This window comes from Taurulus bubalis (genome assembly GCF_910589615.1).
Source record: "Taurulus bubalis genome assembly, chromosome: 10".
Classification (NCBI taxonomy): domain Eukaryota; kingdom Metazoa; phylum Chordata; class Actinopteri; order Perciformes; family Cottidae; genus Taurulus; species Taurulus bubalis.
In genome coordinates, this window is record NC_136598.1 from 25,224,080 (window position 1) to 25,243,044 (window position 18,965).

Genomic DNA, 18,965 nt, shown 5'->3' on the forward strand with positions numbered 1-18,965 from the left:
TATGAAAACTACTTTTACAGTCAATAGCCGTGCCACGTGAGGGAGAGTCATCTAAATGGAAACGTAAATGTCAAGGTACCGAATTTCATCTAATAGCTGTCGATACATTTCCCTTCCAACCACACATTTTAACCTGCTGGTGGCGCTAGAGAAAAAGTTTGAGGACCACTGAAATTACTAGGACGCGTCATCTGGGAACCATGAACGTCAAAGATCAACGTATTCATTCTCTGAGCACCATGGACGTCTAGACCACATTTCATGGCAACCCATCCAAAGGTTCCCGTCAGATTACCTTTAATAAAAACAGAAATGTCAACTTGCTGATGGCGCAAGAGGAAAAGTCAGGGGATTACCAAATTTATTAGGATGCATAGTCTTGGGACCATGGACGTCTGCATCAAATTCTGTGCCAATCCCTCTTTTAGATGTTGAGATATTTCAACCGGGGGATCTGCAAGGTATTCACAACAACAACCTGCTGGTGGCACTAAAGGGGAAATGTCTGGGGATCACCATCAGGGGACCTTAATGTCTGGAGCCGCTAAGCTATTTCAGACCGGGCTTAACTCTTGCATCGTCCAAGTGGTTCAAATTCCAATGCTTGACATAGAAACCTTATGAAATCTCCTTAATTTTATGTTTTTCAGGGCCCAGTGAGATCACATATGTCCAGGAGCGACCCTGTGGGACCCCGGGTACCTTCCCTCCTGCTGCTTTTACTAGAAAACACACACACACACACATTTGCAGAAAAACACACGGAGACCCCCTGTCAAAATCCCGACTGCTAGTCCAGTGATCCAGGAGAGTAACACTTAACCCCCGAAGCTCAGTACTTAATAAAAGTCTCAAGGTGGAAGCAATCGTCTAAACATTGATGGGTTTACTGTAAACTGAAGTTATCGTGTTACGTGACTGTGCTGCCGAGCTGTTGAGCAATAAGTCTACATTCCACGGTGCTATCATGCGTAGTTACATAAGATATGTTTTGTTTTCTTCTTTTTAACATGCCCTTGACACATATGCAGGTAAGAAGGAGCCGAGGCTTTCTGATACCACCTGGTATCGACTGAAGAGAAGTCCAAGACACAAGAACCGAAATTAAGAAACACGACGTCCAGATGCGTTTGTTAGGTGATGACCATTGAGGGAACGGAGGAGGGAATAAATCAAGAGAGAAGTAGAGTCATTTATATAGACTTCTATACAATCAGAGGAGTCACCCCCTGGTGGCCAGGAGAGAATGCAGCTTTAACACATGAAGCACATACTTCTATACAACCAGAGGAGTATCCCCCTGGTGGTCAGGAGAGAATGCAGCTTTAACACATGAAGCACATACTTCTATACAACCAGAGGAGTCTCCCCCTGGTGGTCAGGAGAGAGAATGCAGCTTTAACACATGAAGCATAGACTTCTATACAACCAGAGGAGTCTCCCCTGGTGGTCAGGAGAGAGAATGCAGCTTTAACACATGACGCATATACTTCTATACAATCAGAGGAGTCACCCCCTGGTGGCCAGGAGAGAATGCAGCTTTAACACATGAAGCGTATACTTCTATACAACCAGAGGAGTCACCCCCTGGTGGTCAGGAGAGAATGCAGCTTTAACACATGAAGCACATACTTCTATACAACCAGAGGAGTCTCCCCCTGGTGGTCAGGAGAGAGAATGCAGCTTTAACACATGACGCATATACTTCTATACAACCAGAGGAGTCTCCCCTGGTGGTCAGGAGAGAGAATGCAGCTTTAACACATGACGCATATACTTCTATACAACCAGAGGAGTCTCCCCTGGTGGTCAGGAGAGAGAATGCAGCTTTAACACATGACGCATATACTTCTATACAACCAGAGGAGTCTCCCCTGGTGGTCAGGAGAGAGAATGCAGCTTTAACACATGAAGCATAGACTTCTATACAACCAGAGAAGTCTGAAGGGCTATACAACTTAAATCGGCAAACACAAAACAGGCATTTCAACTCATTTTCAGACTCTCTTTTCTCTTCCTTACGTCACCTCAAGCTACGACCTTTACCTCCCGGACTTAAGACACTTTTATCCATTCTGAGCCGAGATGATTGAACCTTTGGCTTTAAAAAGCAACCGACCGTGTCGGTTCAGTCGTTCCTTCACACGTGTTCACCGGCTCTCACCGCAGAGTGAGACTCCTGTTCAACACATTCAACTAGAGAGAGGGAGGGCCAGGTGTGTGTTATAATTAATTGAAGGTTAATGGTGCCCATTTATCTTAAAGCAAGCAGGTGTCACTCCTAATAGTTACACACACACACACACACACACACACACACACACACCTGGTTGACTGATTTAATCAATCGTTTTTGATTCTGCCTATCACACAGGCCTTAGTTGCGTTACTGATTGTTCCTGATACGTGTGCGTGTGCGCGTGTGCGTGTGTGTGTGTGTGTGTGTCCGCATGGAGTTGAATGGAAGCGGTTACAGGCTGTTTCGATGGTGCAGCCGCATGCATACGTAATATTATACTGAGCAAAATGTAAAATGATTAATTGTAGGCGGCAACAGAATATGTAATTAATTAACTGTGTGTGTGTGTGTGTGTGTGTGTGTGTGTGTGTGTGTGTGTGTGTGTGTGTGTGTGTGGTCAGTGGGGATATTGTACACTGGCTTAGTGGAGTTATCTTGTGCTAACAGGTACAAGAGGTGATCAATGAAATTCACAAACAACTGTCACCGACAACCTGACACACACACACACACACACACACACACACACACACACACACACACACGCACAGTGAATAATTGCACCAATGTGGCTAACATACTCTTAAAGGTACAGGCACGATGTTGGCAAACAAAGTGAGTTTCCAGGGTTGGAAATGAACTTCCGGTTGTGTGAAACAAGAAGATCTACAACAATCAAGCAACACGCTATTCTATAACGGCAGTGGACGAGTCAAACTACATCTGGACCTTCACCCAGGAGACCTTGGTGAGTGTCTTTGAGTGAAACAAGAAGTGAAACAAGAGGTCCACGTTGATTCATTTTGTCACGCAACTTACAGACTTCAGTATCGGAACATTAGTGGTCATTTAAACCCAAACCTGACTGAACATGCAAGGAGCGGAAGGTAGTGTGTGTGTGTGTGTGTGTGTGTGTGTGTGTGTGTGTGTGTGTGTGTGTGTCTCATATCACAGCTTGTGCGTTTTCAAACTTGTGTTGTTAAAACTGCAGCACAGTGAAGCCGACAATGATTCAGACGGGTTGCTGCATCTGAAAAATGCTTGTGTGTGTGTGTGTGTGTGTGTGTCCCACGTGGCTGTCAGTGGGTGTGTATCAGTCACAGCTCTCACATGCCTGATCCCAGTGCAGTGCACCAGAACATGTCGTTCTCTGCAGTCCTTTATGGAGGCTGCACCCCAACAGCTCTCTCTCCTCCTCCTCCTCCTCCTCCCTCCTCCCCCCCCCCCCCCCCCCCCCATCTCCATCGACCTCAACAGAGGAGGGGTGCAGAGTTGCTGAGGCTCGGGCCGACTTATTAGAGAGAGACCTGTGTGTGTGTGTGTGTGTGTGTGTGTGTGTGTGTGTGTGTGTGTGTGTGTGTGTGTGTGTGTGTGTGTGTGTGTGTGTGTCAGCGCCGGCAGTGGGATGTAGGAGGACATGCCAGCGCGCGCACACACACACACACACACACACACACACACACACACACACACACACACACACACACACACACACACACACACACACACACAGAGGGGAGGTGGGGTGAAAAGGGAGAAAAGGGGGGAGAGAGTGGGGGATGAAAGCTAAAAATAAGATCCATCGATCCAGCTTTAATATGGATGTAGTGGAACGAAGGAGAAAGAAAACGCAGCGCCGCCTCAAACTCAATCCAGCGTTTCAAAAGCCTGGTCGGCATTTTACAAGTAATACATCACACACACACACACACACAAGTTATTGGGATACAGATGCACAAATGCAAGAGCAAACAAAACATCTGCAGTCCTACAAACATTCCTCCTCCTCTTCATCACACACACACACACACTTTTTTAAACACCCACCTGCAGTAAAAATAAAACAGAGTCCAGTACGAACAGAAAGAGGAACAAGAGGTGCAGAGTCAGGAGAACATGACGAGTCTTCATGGGAAGACTCAACATGTTCAGTGATGTCAGACACAAGGATTATTTAGTGGACTTATTATTGTTGTTGTTATAGAGTTTAGTCAAAAAGAGAACAAACCACCTGAAATATTAAATTCACTATCGTAGAATATTGTGCAACGCATTCTGACATTCGAGAACCGATTTGCTCGGCACGTAACTTTTGGTACATATCGTCCTGCTCCTCCTCTTTTTGTCCCAACACCCTCTTTTTGTCACAGCACCCTTTGTTGGGGGCCCTGGGGTGGCATCAGGTGGCATCAGGTGGCATCAGGTGGCGCTGAGAGTCAGAGGCGGCACAAAGGCTCTCTTTCTGCCGCCATAGCCTCCTCTCTCCCGTGAGAAAGCCGATGGGCAACGCAACACCAGCCGGCGTCCAGAGAGACGCCAAAGCTCCTGCTGGCTCTCTGAGCCTTCAGGAGGAGGATGACTTCACTGAGGAGGAGGAGGAGGAAGAGCAGGAGCAGCTCGTTCACAGCAGCATCCATGAGCACAGATAAAAGACTGAATACCTTTATATATATATATATATATATATATATATATATATATATATATATATATATATATATATATATATATATATATATATATATATATATATATATATATATATATATATTTTAAATAAATTAAATATATACAAATATATATATATATATATATGTATATATATATATATATTTTAAATATATTAAATATATCCAAATATATATATATATTAAATATGTAAATCATAAATATTAATCACACCTTGTATAAATCATGCTGAAAAAAAAAAATCTAATGTTTCTTTAATTACTGCTCGGGCCGACAGAGAACCCATTAAAGTTTGGAACGGGTCCAAATCAAGGAGGGGGTGGGTGGGGGGGGCTCTCATCTCCACTCATAAATCAGCTGGATTACATATTCTAATAACTCATTACATAAGGAAAAGTCGATTTGACCTCAGGAGGATCAAACTTGACACACACACACACACACACACACACACACACACACACACACACACACACGTGTGAATGATTGAAAGCATTGCCTCACGATTACTTCCGTCCTCAATTACCCTGCAGATTGTTTTCCTGATTTAACGGAGAAGAAAAGAAAGAAACTAATCAATGAACCCGCTCTCACCCCGTGTGTTCCAAGAGATTACCCACTTTGAATCTCAATAAACCAAATAAAATCTTAAATTGCGAGGTCGCCATTCATCAGAAACGAAAACAACCCAAACAGCCGAGTTCAAACTGTCCAATGCAAACGTTGAATTTCAACTTAAAAGACGTCGGCGAGGGAAGAGGCATCACACATTCTGAGAGCTTCCTCACTCGTTGGGTATTCCCTCCACGGGGGCGGAGCCACGCTTAGCCCTCATCAGACGAAATAAACGGGTTGGAGACCTGAACTCCTCTGGCTTCACGTATTTGAATAAAGCCGCGCGAGACAGAGCTGGACGACACACACACACACACACACACACACACGAGATGGAGACGTGATACGTAGCATCGGGGAGCTGCTGCTGCGTCGGCTACTGTTCCTTTCATAAAAGTCAGATGTGGTTCTTGGGAAACATCTGACTGCTGGACGTCCTGCCAGAACACGTTTTATTGGGGATCGGATTCAGAAGATCAAACGCTTGGAAGAAGCTCCGTGTTTCTGGACATGATGAATACATTATCATAGGGAATGCTGAACAGGGGTGTTTGTTCAATGCATACTCAGGAAAAGGACCTACACACACACACACACACACAGGCTTTTAAATACACAACAAACTTCAACTCTGTTTTGGATAAATTAAAAGGTCGGCTCAATACTGCGAGGGGAAGCATCAGCTCCTGGTTCATTGTATTATCAATATTGACCTTTAATATGAGGAGGAGCTGCAGCCAAACCCGAAACTCTGAATTAATAACTGATGTTTGGGGCAGAATGTGGATAATATTTCACCTTCAGAGCTGAACGGTGGCAAACAGGTGCTTATTTAGGACGTTAGCATGAACTTGTGTTGCGTTTTCTGGTCACCAGATGAGTTCAAGTCCCATGTTTACTCTCTTTGCGCTCCGTCTTTGGTCTCCTCCGACTCCTGAGGGAGATATCTGCCTCTCTAGCTGCTAAAACAGTGAAGCTTTGGGCCGGACAGCTGATCATGGAGCTGAAACTCTCTGTCGGGATCCGTAAGAGACAAGAGATGCTGCACAAGTGCATTGTGGGGGATCAGACTGCAACGTGACCACATGGAAGTGTCGACGTAAATGCACCCGAAACACACCCAGTTTAGGCCACCGAGCTAAGTGCTAAGCTAACGCTGGAGAACGGCTACAACCGGTCCTGTCTGTAATGTTAACGAAGAAAAAAATTATATAGTTACTAAATATATGAACATGAACAATGTTAGACTATCAAATGGAAAAAAAATGGCCATTCAGCCCGAATCACTTTAGTAATTTATCGAGACAAATTCCAAAACGGTGCCATTTACTTCCATTTATTATCGTTGTCAATTATCTGTGTAGTTTGGGGGGAAATGTGAAAATGAGAAGGTTATTTTCCACCGTTTTTTTTTCACAAAAGTATATTTATAGAAATAAAAAAATGGATTAATAAAACATGAAACATGTAGTAGTTGCAGCCACAACGTCTTTATTTCTTTGTTGGTCAAATGGAGTAAATGACATGTGTTGTAAAAGACAAACGAGACACATGAACATGTCACCGTATCAGAACATGGGATCGTTTCATCATTTAAAACTCACTGGTGGACCTGAATGAAAGATAATCTCTGAGGGGGAACGTGCACTTGATCCTGATAACGGGATAAGAAATAAAAAGGCAGGTGGACGAAGGTCACAGTGGTGGGGTGTAGAAACTGTACAGAGAGAAAAGTTATTACTGAAGAGAAGAAGACGAAGACGAAGAAGACGAAGAAGACGTGGGTGAGGAGAGAGAAGAAGAGATTTAAAAAAGGTGGATCAACTCCAGAACAAGACCGTTAACAACCCGGTCACACTCTCTGCGCTGCAACTGGGACCCGTGTGTGTGTGTGTGTGTGTGTGTGTGTGTGTGTGTGTGTGTGTGTGTGTGTGTGTGTGTGTGTGTGTGTGTGTGTGTGTGTGCACAGAGAAGCGTTCAAAGGTGGAATCTGTCAGAAAAAAACACATCGGAGAGGAAACAAAACGCATAAACTGAAGAGCTGTGTGTGTGTGTGTGTGTGTGTGTGTGTGTGTGTGTGTGTGTGTGTGTGTGTGTGTGTGTGTGTGTGTGTGTGTGTGTGTGTGTGTGTGTGTGTGTGGGGTCTTTCGCTAGCCGAGCAGTTACAGCCAACGCTTGAACTTAATCTTTCCTTTTCCTCCCTGCTTTCGTATCGCATTACACCATCAATCCATCTCACACACATACACACACACACACACACACACACACACACACACCTCTGCTCTAAAATCAGTGAAGTGTGACGTCAATACGATATGCTGCTTAAATGTATCGATATTGAAACAATACCTCAGTAAAAATCATTCCTTTTTTTTTTTTAAATCAGGAAAAGTGGTGGAATAATGTTTTTTATTAGTTAATAAAGTCAAATAATGTCAAAATGTCAAATAATTTGATGTCCGCTACACTTGAATTGATGGAATTTTTTTTACAGTCAACTTTATTCTTGTAATCAGATCTGATTAGTTTTGCAGCGTTTAATGAGGCTTTTTGTCGCTGTTGTAAAACAGCGCCCCCACCAGCGGCCGCAGTAACCTTCAGGCGGAGAGCGGTACTGCAGCACGGGAGACGCCGAGAGGCTTCCAAAGCAAAAACCCACAAAATGACAACAAATTAAAATAATCATCTTTCATGTGTTGGCTCCATCCTTCTGTTTAGCGTTAGCTAAAACACAGGACCAACAGTGGCCCTTTTAGAGAACCAGAACTAATGAAATACGGCATCGTACCGTTTTTTTGTTAATCCTCATGCAACAACGACTTATGTCCTCAGATCCATTTCTACTTGGGGAAACATAAGATTTGCATGTCTGAAATGCTGCATGATTGTAGTTTACTTCTCCAAAAACACCGTTAATCTGTGACTTTGTGCTCAAATATTTGCACATCACTGGGGCCAACTTTTAATCTAAAAAGGGACAAGCCCATTGTGTTTGTGTGGCGACTGAAACTAACGGGATCAGAGAGGTTGTAAACTACTTTAGCTCATTGATTCTGCACACATCTTATTTCTTTACCTCGTGGGCATCAAACATAAAACAATTACTCTCCAGAACTAGAAACACTAACAGAGCTTCTTTGTTCACGATCAGCTGTGCTGTGCACGGCTTGTTAATCTGTAACGAAGGCTCACCTCAGACCAAAGCATGCACGGTCGGGTTTTATGGGTAATCTCTGCTCACCCAAATGTTTGCTGGGATCGAATCAAACCCGGATTTCGGGGGCACCCGACAAAGCTGGAGATGAATCTCGTACAGTAGAGTCATTTAATGAGAAAAGATACCGAGGCGAAGGGATGCCATGTTTAAAAATCATTTCAAGGCCTTTACACACCGGGGGGTGGGGGGGTATATTTAGCTTTTTATTTGCAGTAAAAGGTTTGAATAGAACACAATGCAATCTATTACGTAAAAATATAAGAAAAGTTAGTTTACAAAAAGGCAACAAAACCACAAACAGTTTTGTTTAGGCAACAAAACCCCGACCGTAAACCCACAACACCTTTGTGTCCATGTTTTGTTTTCCCCGTGTCAAACTACCAGGATGCCGTCGACCCAGACGGCGTCTGGCTGAGGTCAGCTGTTGTGTAGCCTGAAGCTGCTCCCTGGGCTTTTATTGTGAAGGGGTGGATCTGGTCTGCGCTGCCTTCGTCAAGGATGAAGGGAGGAATAAAGTGTTCCGTCTTCTAGCTATAAGCTCATTAGACGTATACCTGCTAGGTGGAGCTGGTTTGGTTTGAGCCGCCCTGGTAAATGGCGTCGTGTCGTCGGCATAGCTTTGGTATTTTTCTAGGAACACAGTAAATGTTTCACGGCTGACGGCGTCGTGACGTTGACCTCCGACCTGCTGGTCTGAGCGGAGCTGGTGACCGATCAGAGGATGTTCAGCGAGAAAGAAAAACAGAAATGTGACGGCTGGTGAGGACCGAGGCTTCATCATCATCATCATCATCATCATCATGAGCAATAGTCAGCTCGGTTCAGTTCCTCTTTTGCATCAATGTGATGAAGTAGTTTAAATCTGGAGTAGCAGGATCAAACCGCTTCTTTGTTGCTAACATCCATTCATTCAGAGTTCCAGACCAAGTCAATGAAAGAGTATAAATAACAAAAATGCATGAAATAGAAATAAAGGGGATTAAATATGAAAGCACACTAGTTATGACACACTGAGCCAAAACAAGTTCTTAGAGCCTTTAGTTTCGCCCACTTTCTCACAGTTATTGATTACTGAGCTTTCTGCTTAATAAACACACACACACACACACACACACACACACGAAGCCAATGGAGCCGCTTTTGGAGGGCGTTCACAGTAAAGCCAAGTTTAATGGGACTGACTGGATCTTCTTCTTGTTTGTTTTTTCGTGGCACGCAGATGATGCATCAAGAAGATCTCCTTTTCTTATGTAAGGCATCTCTCTGGACATGGCAATCCTCAAAGCACACACACACACACACACACACACACACACACACACACACACACACACACACACACACACACACACACACACACACACACACACACAAAATAGTGAACTGAACATCCGCTGATGTGTCAACTCTGACTTTGCAGCCTTATCGCAGGCGGACGCTTAAAGGTGACCCCCGGCTGGGAGAGACCCATCGAGAGAGAGAGAGACCCATCGAGAGAGAGAGACCCATCTTTTCATAGAAACGCAGAGGACCTTTATCTACTTGTACGTTAGACTCCGTTAACCATTATTTACCTCGTCGGCACACGTTCATAAATCATCCCTCGTTTTAAAACTGCAAAAACTTTTCTAAAAAAATAATTGAAGGATTTAAATTCTTGAGGTGACAGAGTCTCACATCCTGTCTTCAGACATGAACAATGGAAAGAAAGACATGAGCACTGAGAGAAAGACAAGAACACTGGAGAGAAAGACAAGAACACTGGAGAGAAAGAGACATGAACACTGGAGAGAGAGAAACATGAACACTGGAGAGAGAGAAACATGAACACTGGAGAGAGAGAGACATGAACACTGGAGAGAGAGACATGAACACTGGAGAGAGAGAGAGACATGAACACTGGAGAGAGAGAGAGACATGAACACTGGAGAGAGAGACATGAACACTGGAGAGAAAGACATGAACACTGGAGAGAAAGACAAGAACACTGGAGAGAAAGACAAGAACACTGGAGAGAAAGACAAGAACACTGGAGAGAAAGACAAGAACACTGGAGAGAAAGACATGAACACGGTAAAGAAAGACATGAACACTGGAGACAAAGACATGAATACTGGAGACAAAGACATGAATACTGGAGAGAGAGACATGAACACTGGAGAGAGAGACAAGAACACGGTAAAGAAAGACAATAACACTGGGGAGAAAGACATGAACACTGGAGAGAGAGACATGAACACTGGAGAGAAAGACATGAACACTGGAGAGAAAGACATGAACACTGGAGAGAAAGACATGAACACTGGAGAGAGAGACATGAACACTGGAGACAGAGACATGAACACTGGAGAGAAAGACATGAACACTGGAGAGAAAGACATGAACACTGGAGAGAAAGACATGAACACTGGAGAGAAAGACATGAACACTGGAGAGAGAGACATGAACACTGGAGAGAGACATGAACACTGGAGAGAGAGACATGAACACTGGAGAGAAAGACATGAACACTGGAGAGAGAGACATGAACACTGGAGAGAGAGACATGAACACTGGAGAGAGAGACATGAACACTGGAGAGAGACATGAACACTGGAGAGAGAGACATGAACACTGGAGAGAAAGACATGAACACTGGAGAGAAAGACATGAACACTGGAGAGAGAGACATGAACACTGGAGAGAGAGACATGAACACTGGAGAGAGAGACATGAACACTGGAGAGAGAGAGACATGAACACTGGAGAGAGAGAGACATGAACACTGGAGAGAGAGACATGAACACTGGAGAGAAAGACATGAACACTGGAGAGAAAGACATGAACACTGGAGAGAGAGACATTAACACTGGAGAGAAAGACATGAACACTGGAGAGAAAGACATGAACACTGGAGAGAAAGACATGAACACTGGAGAGAGAGAGACATGAACACTGGAGACAAAGACAATAACACTGGAGAGAAAGACATGAACACTGGAGAGAGAGACATGAACACTGGAGAGAGAAAGACATGAACACTGGAGAGAAAGACATGAACACTGGAGAGAAAGATATGAACACTGGAGAGAAAGACATGAACACTGGAGAGAAAGACATGAACACTGGAGAGAGAGACATGAACACTGGAGAGAGAGACATGAACACTGGAGAGAGAGACATGAACACTGGATGGAAAGACATGAACACTGGATGGAAAGACATGAACACTGGAGAGAGAGAGACATGAACACTGGAGAGAAAGATATGAACACTGGAGAGAAAGACATGAACACTGGAGAGAAAGACATGAACACTGGAGAGAGAGACATGAACACTGGAGAGAGAGACATGAACACTGGAGAGAGAGACATGAACACTGGATGGAAAGACATGAACACTGGATGGAAAGACATGAACACTGGAGAGAGAGAGACATGAACACTGGAGAGAGAGACATGAACACTGGAGAGAGAGACATGAACACTGGAGAGAGAGACATGAACACTGGAGACAAAGACAATAACACTGGAGAGAAAGACATGAACACTGGAGAGAGAAAGACATGAACACTGGAGAGAGAAAGACATGAACACTGGAGAGAAAGACATGAACACTGGAGAGAAAGACATGAACACTGGAGAGAAAGACATGAACACTGGAGAGAAAGACATGAACACTGGAGAGAGAGACATGAACACTGGAGAGAGAGACATGAACACTGGAGAGAGAAAGACATGAACACTGGAGAGAGAGACATGAACACTGGATAGAAAGACAAGAACACTGGAGAGAAAGACATGAACACTGGAGAGAGAGACATGAACACTGGAGAGAAAGACATGAACACTGGAGAGAGAGACATGAACACTGGAGAGAAAGACATGAACACTGGAGAGTGAGACATGAACACTGGAGAGTGAGACATGAACACTGGAGAGAGAAACATGAACACTGGAGAGAGACACATGAACACTGGAGAGAGAAAGACATGAACACTGGAGAGAAAGACATGAACACTGGAGAGAGAGACATGAACACTGGAGAGAGAGACATGAACACTGGAGAGAAAGACAAGTGGTTAAATCAGCTCTTTTGATCGTTATCTCTGAATCCAGTCGGTGATACATATTCGTTGAGGACACAAAGGACGGATCAAGAGAACCGCCTCGACACTTGCAGCTCGTCTGTTAAAGCATCGACCGGTCCAGTTCATTCTCTCCCGTCTCTCAGCGGCGTGACGTGGGGTCGACGCCCCTCAGAAAGAAAAAGCTTTAGCTTTCGCCTGCAGACGGAACGTCTTCCCGCCTCATGGAACTTTTGCCGAAAATGCAGTTTTTAGAAACAATTTCTTTTATTTATTTGTTGCAAATGTTTTTTTCGCGCTTCGACCCTTTAGGATCCCGTCACACGCCGGGTTCTGACTGGAAATCCATCATGCTGGTGGATTTGTCATTTTGGCACACAAAAAAAGCAATGGTTGATCTTTTGTAACGGATAGAAATAAACTTTTTGATGCTTATCTGCAGAAAAAAGAAAAAAAAAGAAAAAGCAAAGCCAGCCTATTCACAACTTTGCTCTGAACAAATGTTATGCAAGCGCTCCTTTCTCTACACAATAAAAGCAGAGGTCAAGGAGCTGTTGACCTGGTCTTGCAAAAAAATACAAAAAAACGTTTAAAAAAAAAAGAGGGGAAGTTTCCACTACGACCACCAACATCAAACGGGTGTGGATACAAAAAGGCGAGGAGAATAATACGGGGTTATAAATGACCCGAAGACAGATGCAACGACACACATACGTCTTCCACCCGACACTTTCACTTCCCCGTTGCTCTCAACAATAAAATACAAGTTTGTTTTTTTTTATATGAGAACATCAGCATGTTCCCGGTCATAAAGCAGAAGTCCTGCTGACAGAATATTACTTTCTATAAGACTCCCAGATCATGTTGGAGCTGGAGACAATAAATGTTTTTATACGACCACTTTTACGGAGCAATCGGCAATGAATTGACCAATCACAGCGGTTTCTGTGTCGGGATGTCCCCTGGAAACCCGGTCATCAGTGGAAGAGAATCACTGAGATAGTAGTTTAGCTGCAAATGTGTCGCTGCTCAAGAAATACTTTGTTTACATAGAAGATGTATACTAGAGTACTAGTATCTATAACACTTTGGTGACACTCATCCCTCCTACCACACACACACACACACACACACCTTATTTACACAGGTATGTGTTCCACCCAGAAAGCTGTGTGTGTGTTATGTTGCCACATAGCTATAGCATGCCGATCAGCTTAGTCGTGTCCTAAAGACACAAACGATGAGGCCGAAGCGTCAACACACTGTTGTGACTTGTGACTTTTTTACAGTATTTTATTGACCCGAAAGATTGATCTATTCTGGAAAACAATCCCCAGATTAATCCATACTGAAAATAAGTCTAAAGTGCAGCCGAAAAAGAAAAAAAAACAGGGCATCCTACAATACCCACAATGCAATGTGATTGCATCACCTTTTGGCCCTTATCTCCGTCCTCTAAACGTCTACCACTCACTCTCTCTTTATCGATGATGTCATCATGGTTGTTTTTGGTTTTTGTGCTATACTCCCCATTACCTTGATTGGTGGACTGTCCCTTTAAGAGCCTCTCACATCATTATGATTATCCCGTTGTGCTTTAACAAAATATTTATGAAATTAGATATTTAAATATATAATCATCAGTAATGTGGATATAATGACTACGTGGGGAAAGGCAAATTATTTCAGAAAACACTGTACTGTGAGAAAGACACCATATTTAAACAAAAGCAAACACTTTAAGCAAACACTTTATGCCTCTAAAATCTAACATGGTGGTGGCTCTGTTAAAAAAAACAATTATAATTCATATGCACATAGTTTTGCAAATACGGACACACTGCTTTTCATTCCTGAGGGAAGCTCCTGCCACACGGCATCAAATACTCGCTAAGTGACGCTGCCGCACACATAATAAAACACAACCTTTGATCACAAGGCCGTCCATTTAATATTTAATGAGGTAAACATAATGCGCTAACAAAACATGCATTGCGTTGTGCGTTTATCACCATTGACCATATTATTTATGATTCATAAATGAATGATCTGCAGCAGCCGGTGGTTTGCAGTGACCTTCTCCCAGAGAGTGTTTTAGGGCCTGAATGGTACCTTTTAACTCCTGCCAAGCCTCTTTAGTCGCCACTTACAGCCGCTGGTGAAGGCCGACAACAACATGTTTTCATGGTTTGCTCGTTTCTAAAGGGTTCTATGAGTGACTTGTCTATGAAAAGCTGGAGAATAATGAAGAAAACATTTGAGTGGTGTCCATTACTTGATTTTGCATGAATACTAGAACACCATTGTGTCCATCAAGCCCAGTATCCTGGCAGTTTGTGAAATAGTCTCGATATGCGATCCATTTGGTTTCGTGTTCAAATGAAAATAATACCGATGGGGAGTCGATTAGGACCCTTACTCGTGGTGGACATATTTATATGGTCCCAAGTGGCTCGGCAACAGTCAGAGCAAGTGACGAACTTTAGAAGAACCAAAAAGACAACCATCGGTTGGCGGGTCCAACAAACAGGACTTCCAACCAGAAGACCAGTGTTTGACACCGTGTTGTGGTTTTATGGTAGTGGTCGGGTCACCTACATCAAAACTGTTGCTTGTTTGGTTGCCAAACCATTGGTTGGTTTGGTCGCCTACACCAAAACCGATGGTGGTTTGGTCGCCTACACCAAAACCATTGGTGGTTTGGTCGCCTACACCAAAACCATTGGTGGTTTGGTCGCCTACACCAAAACCATTGGTGGTTTGGTTGCCTACACCAAAACCATTGGTTGGTTTGGTCGCCTACACCAAAACCATTGGTGGTTTGGTTGCCTACACCAAAACCATTGGTTGGTTTGGTCGCCTACACCAAAACTGATGGTGGTTTGGTTGCCTACACCAAAACCATTGGTTGGTTTGGTCGCCTACACCAAAACTGATAGTGGTTTGGTTGCCTACACCAAAACCATTGGTGGTTTGGTTGCCTACACCAAAACCATTGGTTGGTTTGGTCGCCTACACCAAAACCATTGGTTGGTTTGGTCGCCTACACCAAAACCATTGGTTGGTTTGGTCGCCTACACCAAAACCATTGGTGGTTTGGTCGCCTACACCAAAACTGATGGTGGTTTGGTTGCCTACACCAAAACCATTGGTTGGTTTGGTCGCCTACACCAAAACTGATGGTGGTTTGGTTGCCTACACCAAAACCATTGGTTGGTTTGGTCGCCTACACCAAAACTGATGGTGGTTTGGTTGCCTACACCAAAACCATTGGTTGGTTTGGTCGCCTACACAAACTGTTGGTGGTTTCGTTGCCTCAACCAAAACCGTTGTTTTTTTTGTTGCTGACACCAAAGCGGTTGGTGGTTTGGTTGCCTTAACTGTTCAGTTATTTAAACACCAACCATGAGTTTGTTTCCTTAAGCTAACCAAGTGTTTTTGTTGCCTAAACCCCAACTTCCTGAGAAACAAGTCGATCCAAGGGACACGGGAAGAAGAAAAAAAAAAGCAGACAATCGTTTCCCTGTACACAAAACCAATAGATTGTATTCTGTGACCATTTCACCGACTTCAGGTTCGGGCAGAAATCTGCTTCACACAAACAGATGCATCGGTCTGATGCGACCAGACAACATGTTGAGGCTGGTTTGATTTCCAAAGCGCTGCGTCCTCTCTGCCCCTTCAGCCTCTCACTCTCCCTCTCACTCTCTCGCTCACAGCCGAGCTACACTGGCCTCTTTGAGATCCACTGCCCACAACAAAACCCACACAACCGCCACGACTGCCAACATCCGCACAAAGACACCATGTTACTACAGCCCACGGGGCGAGGAGATGGGGGGCCGAGAGAGAACTCGCCCGCCTTGAAAGGGGTTATTTCTCACACTGCGGCTATTTTTACAGGACTCCATTTAGACGCTTCCACAATCGCGTTCATGTAACAACCATCAGAGCACAGAAAGGATTCATTTATTTATTTGTGTTGCCGCTGCTGCAGCAGCATGCACGAGCACGAGACCCCGGCAGGGTGACGGAGCGTCCAGCGCTGAATCAGCGGGTCGCACGTTGTGTAATCTCTCGCTCAAAACACACACACACACACACTCAGATTAACAGCACACAGAGAGGTGGGCTTTCTCTTTGCAGAGAAACTGCTTTTCTCAAAAGAAGGAAACCGAGGCCCAAAGAAGTGTTACAGTTGTGGGTCTCTTCTTAATTTAAAGCCCCGCTGCCACTGAATGGGTCCAGTTGGCCCATAAAACGTGTCTCTTCAAACAGAGGATTCTTTAGGCTCGACAGGAAGAGTTCAGCTAGACACTTAATTACACAAAACACTGGGCTCTAGGAACCCTCGAGGGGTCCTTTGAGAGGAGCGAAGTGACGAATGGTGTAATCTCTCTGAATTAAAATTCACTTTGACTGTTGGATAATGTATAAGAATGAAATATTTTTGCTCCTCCATCATCATCTCCCCCAATGCACAAGTCGAACTATTATTTTAAACCAGCCGCACATCTCAGGGACAACATTGGCCTGTGACTAGAACATGTTGGAGAGCCCCCTGCTGTATGAAACCAGTCTACTGGCACATCTGCTCAACTTTGTACAGACCGAACATGGATTCCCAAAAAAAAAAAAGGAAATACCTCAGCTAAAAGTTATAGTGCTTACAGCGACAGTTGAATCACATTAAAAAAATATTGCCGGCAAAGCACCGGACGCCCGCACAACTATCAGATCCATGTCACCTCACAATATGCATGTATGTACTGTACACAGCAGCTGCTCCTCAGCACCGAGCTGCAGGACAACAATGAATTGATCCATTGTTGAGTGGATATCAATGCAGCCCACACACACACACACACACACACACACACACACACACACACACACACACACACACACACACACACACACACACACACACACAGCTCCTGACACATACAGTAACCCCGATGACTGTTGGACTGTTGTTGGTGTGAAGGTGACATTATGACCCTCCTCTCACATTTAGTAGGTGGTTCAATTGTGACATTATTATTAATGCACATAACTTTACCAGCAAAACTCCATTCAAAAATATGTTAAAAGAGATAATTTGCTTTTTTTCCCCTCACAAATATACACATCTTATGACATGGTGATTTTATTTAAATCATGTGATGTCCTCAAATATCTACTTTTACAACTTCCCCTTTTGACGCACAAAAGTTTCATGAAACATTCCCACGCCGAATTCATCAGCACATTTTTGACGATCAAAAAAAGTTGTAGTCATTTCCCAAATATGCGTTTACGACACAACACGCGCTTGTATTAAAGCGCGTGGGGTTTCATCAATGGAGTTTGGTCCAGAGACCACCTGGAATCCAGATGTTGCGACAATAAGCCTGGTCCACCTGCACCGTCACAGCTGCACAGACGCCGGACACTTTAATACACATGTCCTCCCTCATGTCGCCACACAGGTGGAGCAATTAGGGACCAAACATGCGCCACGCGCAGCGGCGTCAGACGCCACGAGCCTCGGTCACTTTCACGTGAGCGTAAACGGGGGGCGTTCAACTTCCTTTAAAGTCGGACAACTTATGGGGTGACCCTCGGTTGCAGAAGACACACACTCGTAAAGCTCCACCGAGTCATTCGGCTTCCTCACACCCCACCAACACGCGTTGTTTTAATTAAAGTAGAACTTTTAAAGAGCGAGTGACACCAGATGTGGACGCTTTGTCAGCAGCGTTAAATTGGTAGATTTGTCAATGGAGTCTGGCGTTTCTTCGCTTCCCCACGACTCCGTGCAACAATGTGTCCGCTGCGTACTTGTGCGACAAGCGGGGCAAAGTTCAGATCGGCAACAAGTCCGACTTACCAGAGTTTGCTCATACTGCAGCGCCCGCTGGTCGGACCCGTCCCCGGCCATGGCTGCGCGGTGCCCGGCCACTCGAGGAGAGGTTGTCCGGGGTGGAAGTGAGAGGAAGCCGGGCGGCGATATATCTCTCTCTAACCCAGTGGTTAACGCATTGGGCAGACTTCAGTTCCTGAATGGGAGTCCACGAAGGGAACTCCAACTGCAGAATGCGTCCCGGTTACTGTAAGTTCCTTCATTTTATAGCCCGGCAAAGTCCCGGCAGAGAGGCGCGCTGCGAGGCGGGACTTAGGCTGCGCTCTGCCGGGGCATCGTCGCCTCCCATCGGGATCAAAGTGTCAATCAAACTCGAAGGAAAGTATGCTTTTTGAGCTTTTTGCTGTCAAAATGTTTTCCCGCATGTGTTAATATTATGTTTTTGTTTTTTTACATAAAGCAAAAATAACTTATCAATAAGACAATGTGTGGTGAGTTACCTGAGTCCAGG

General features: G+C 44.4%; 1 protein-coding gene across 1 annotated transcript in view; it reads right to left on the bottom strand.

Annotated features, from left to right (window-relative positions):
- The window catches only part of LOC306742429 (chloride channel protein 2-like), a gene marked incomplete at both ends in the record, with an annotated part of 110,743 nt that extends 92,211 nt beyond the window's left edge, over positions 1–18,532 (bottom strand). Inside the window, one exon of the mRNA XM_079224811.1 lies at positions 18,482–18,532. Coding sequence (XP_079080937.1) covers positions 18,482–18,532 — 51 coding nt within the window. The remainder of the gene's footprint in view (positions 1–18,481) is intronic.
- Between the last annotated feature and the right edge of the window lie 433 nt (positions 18,533–18,965).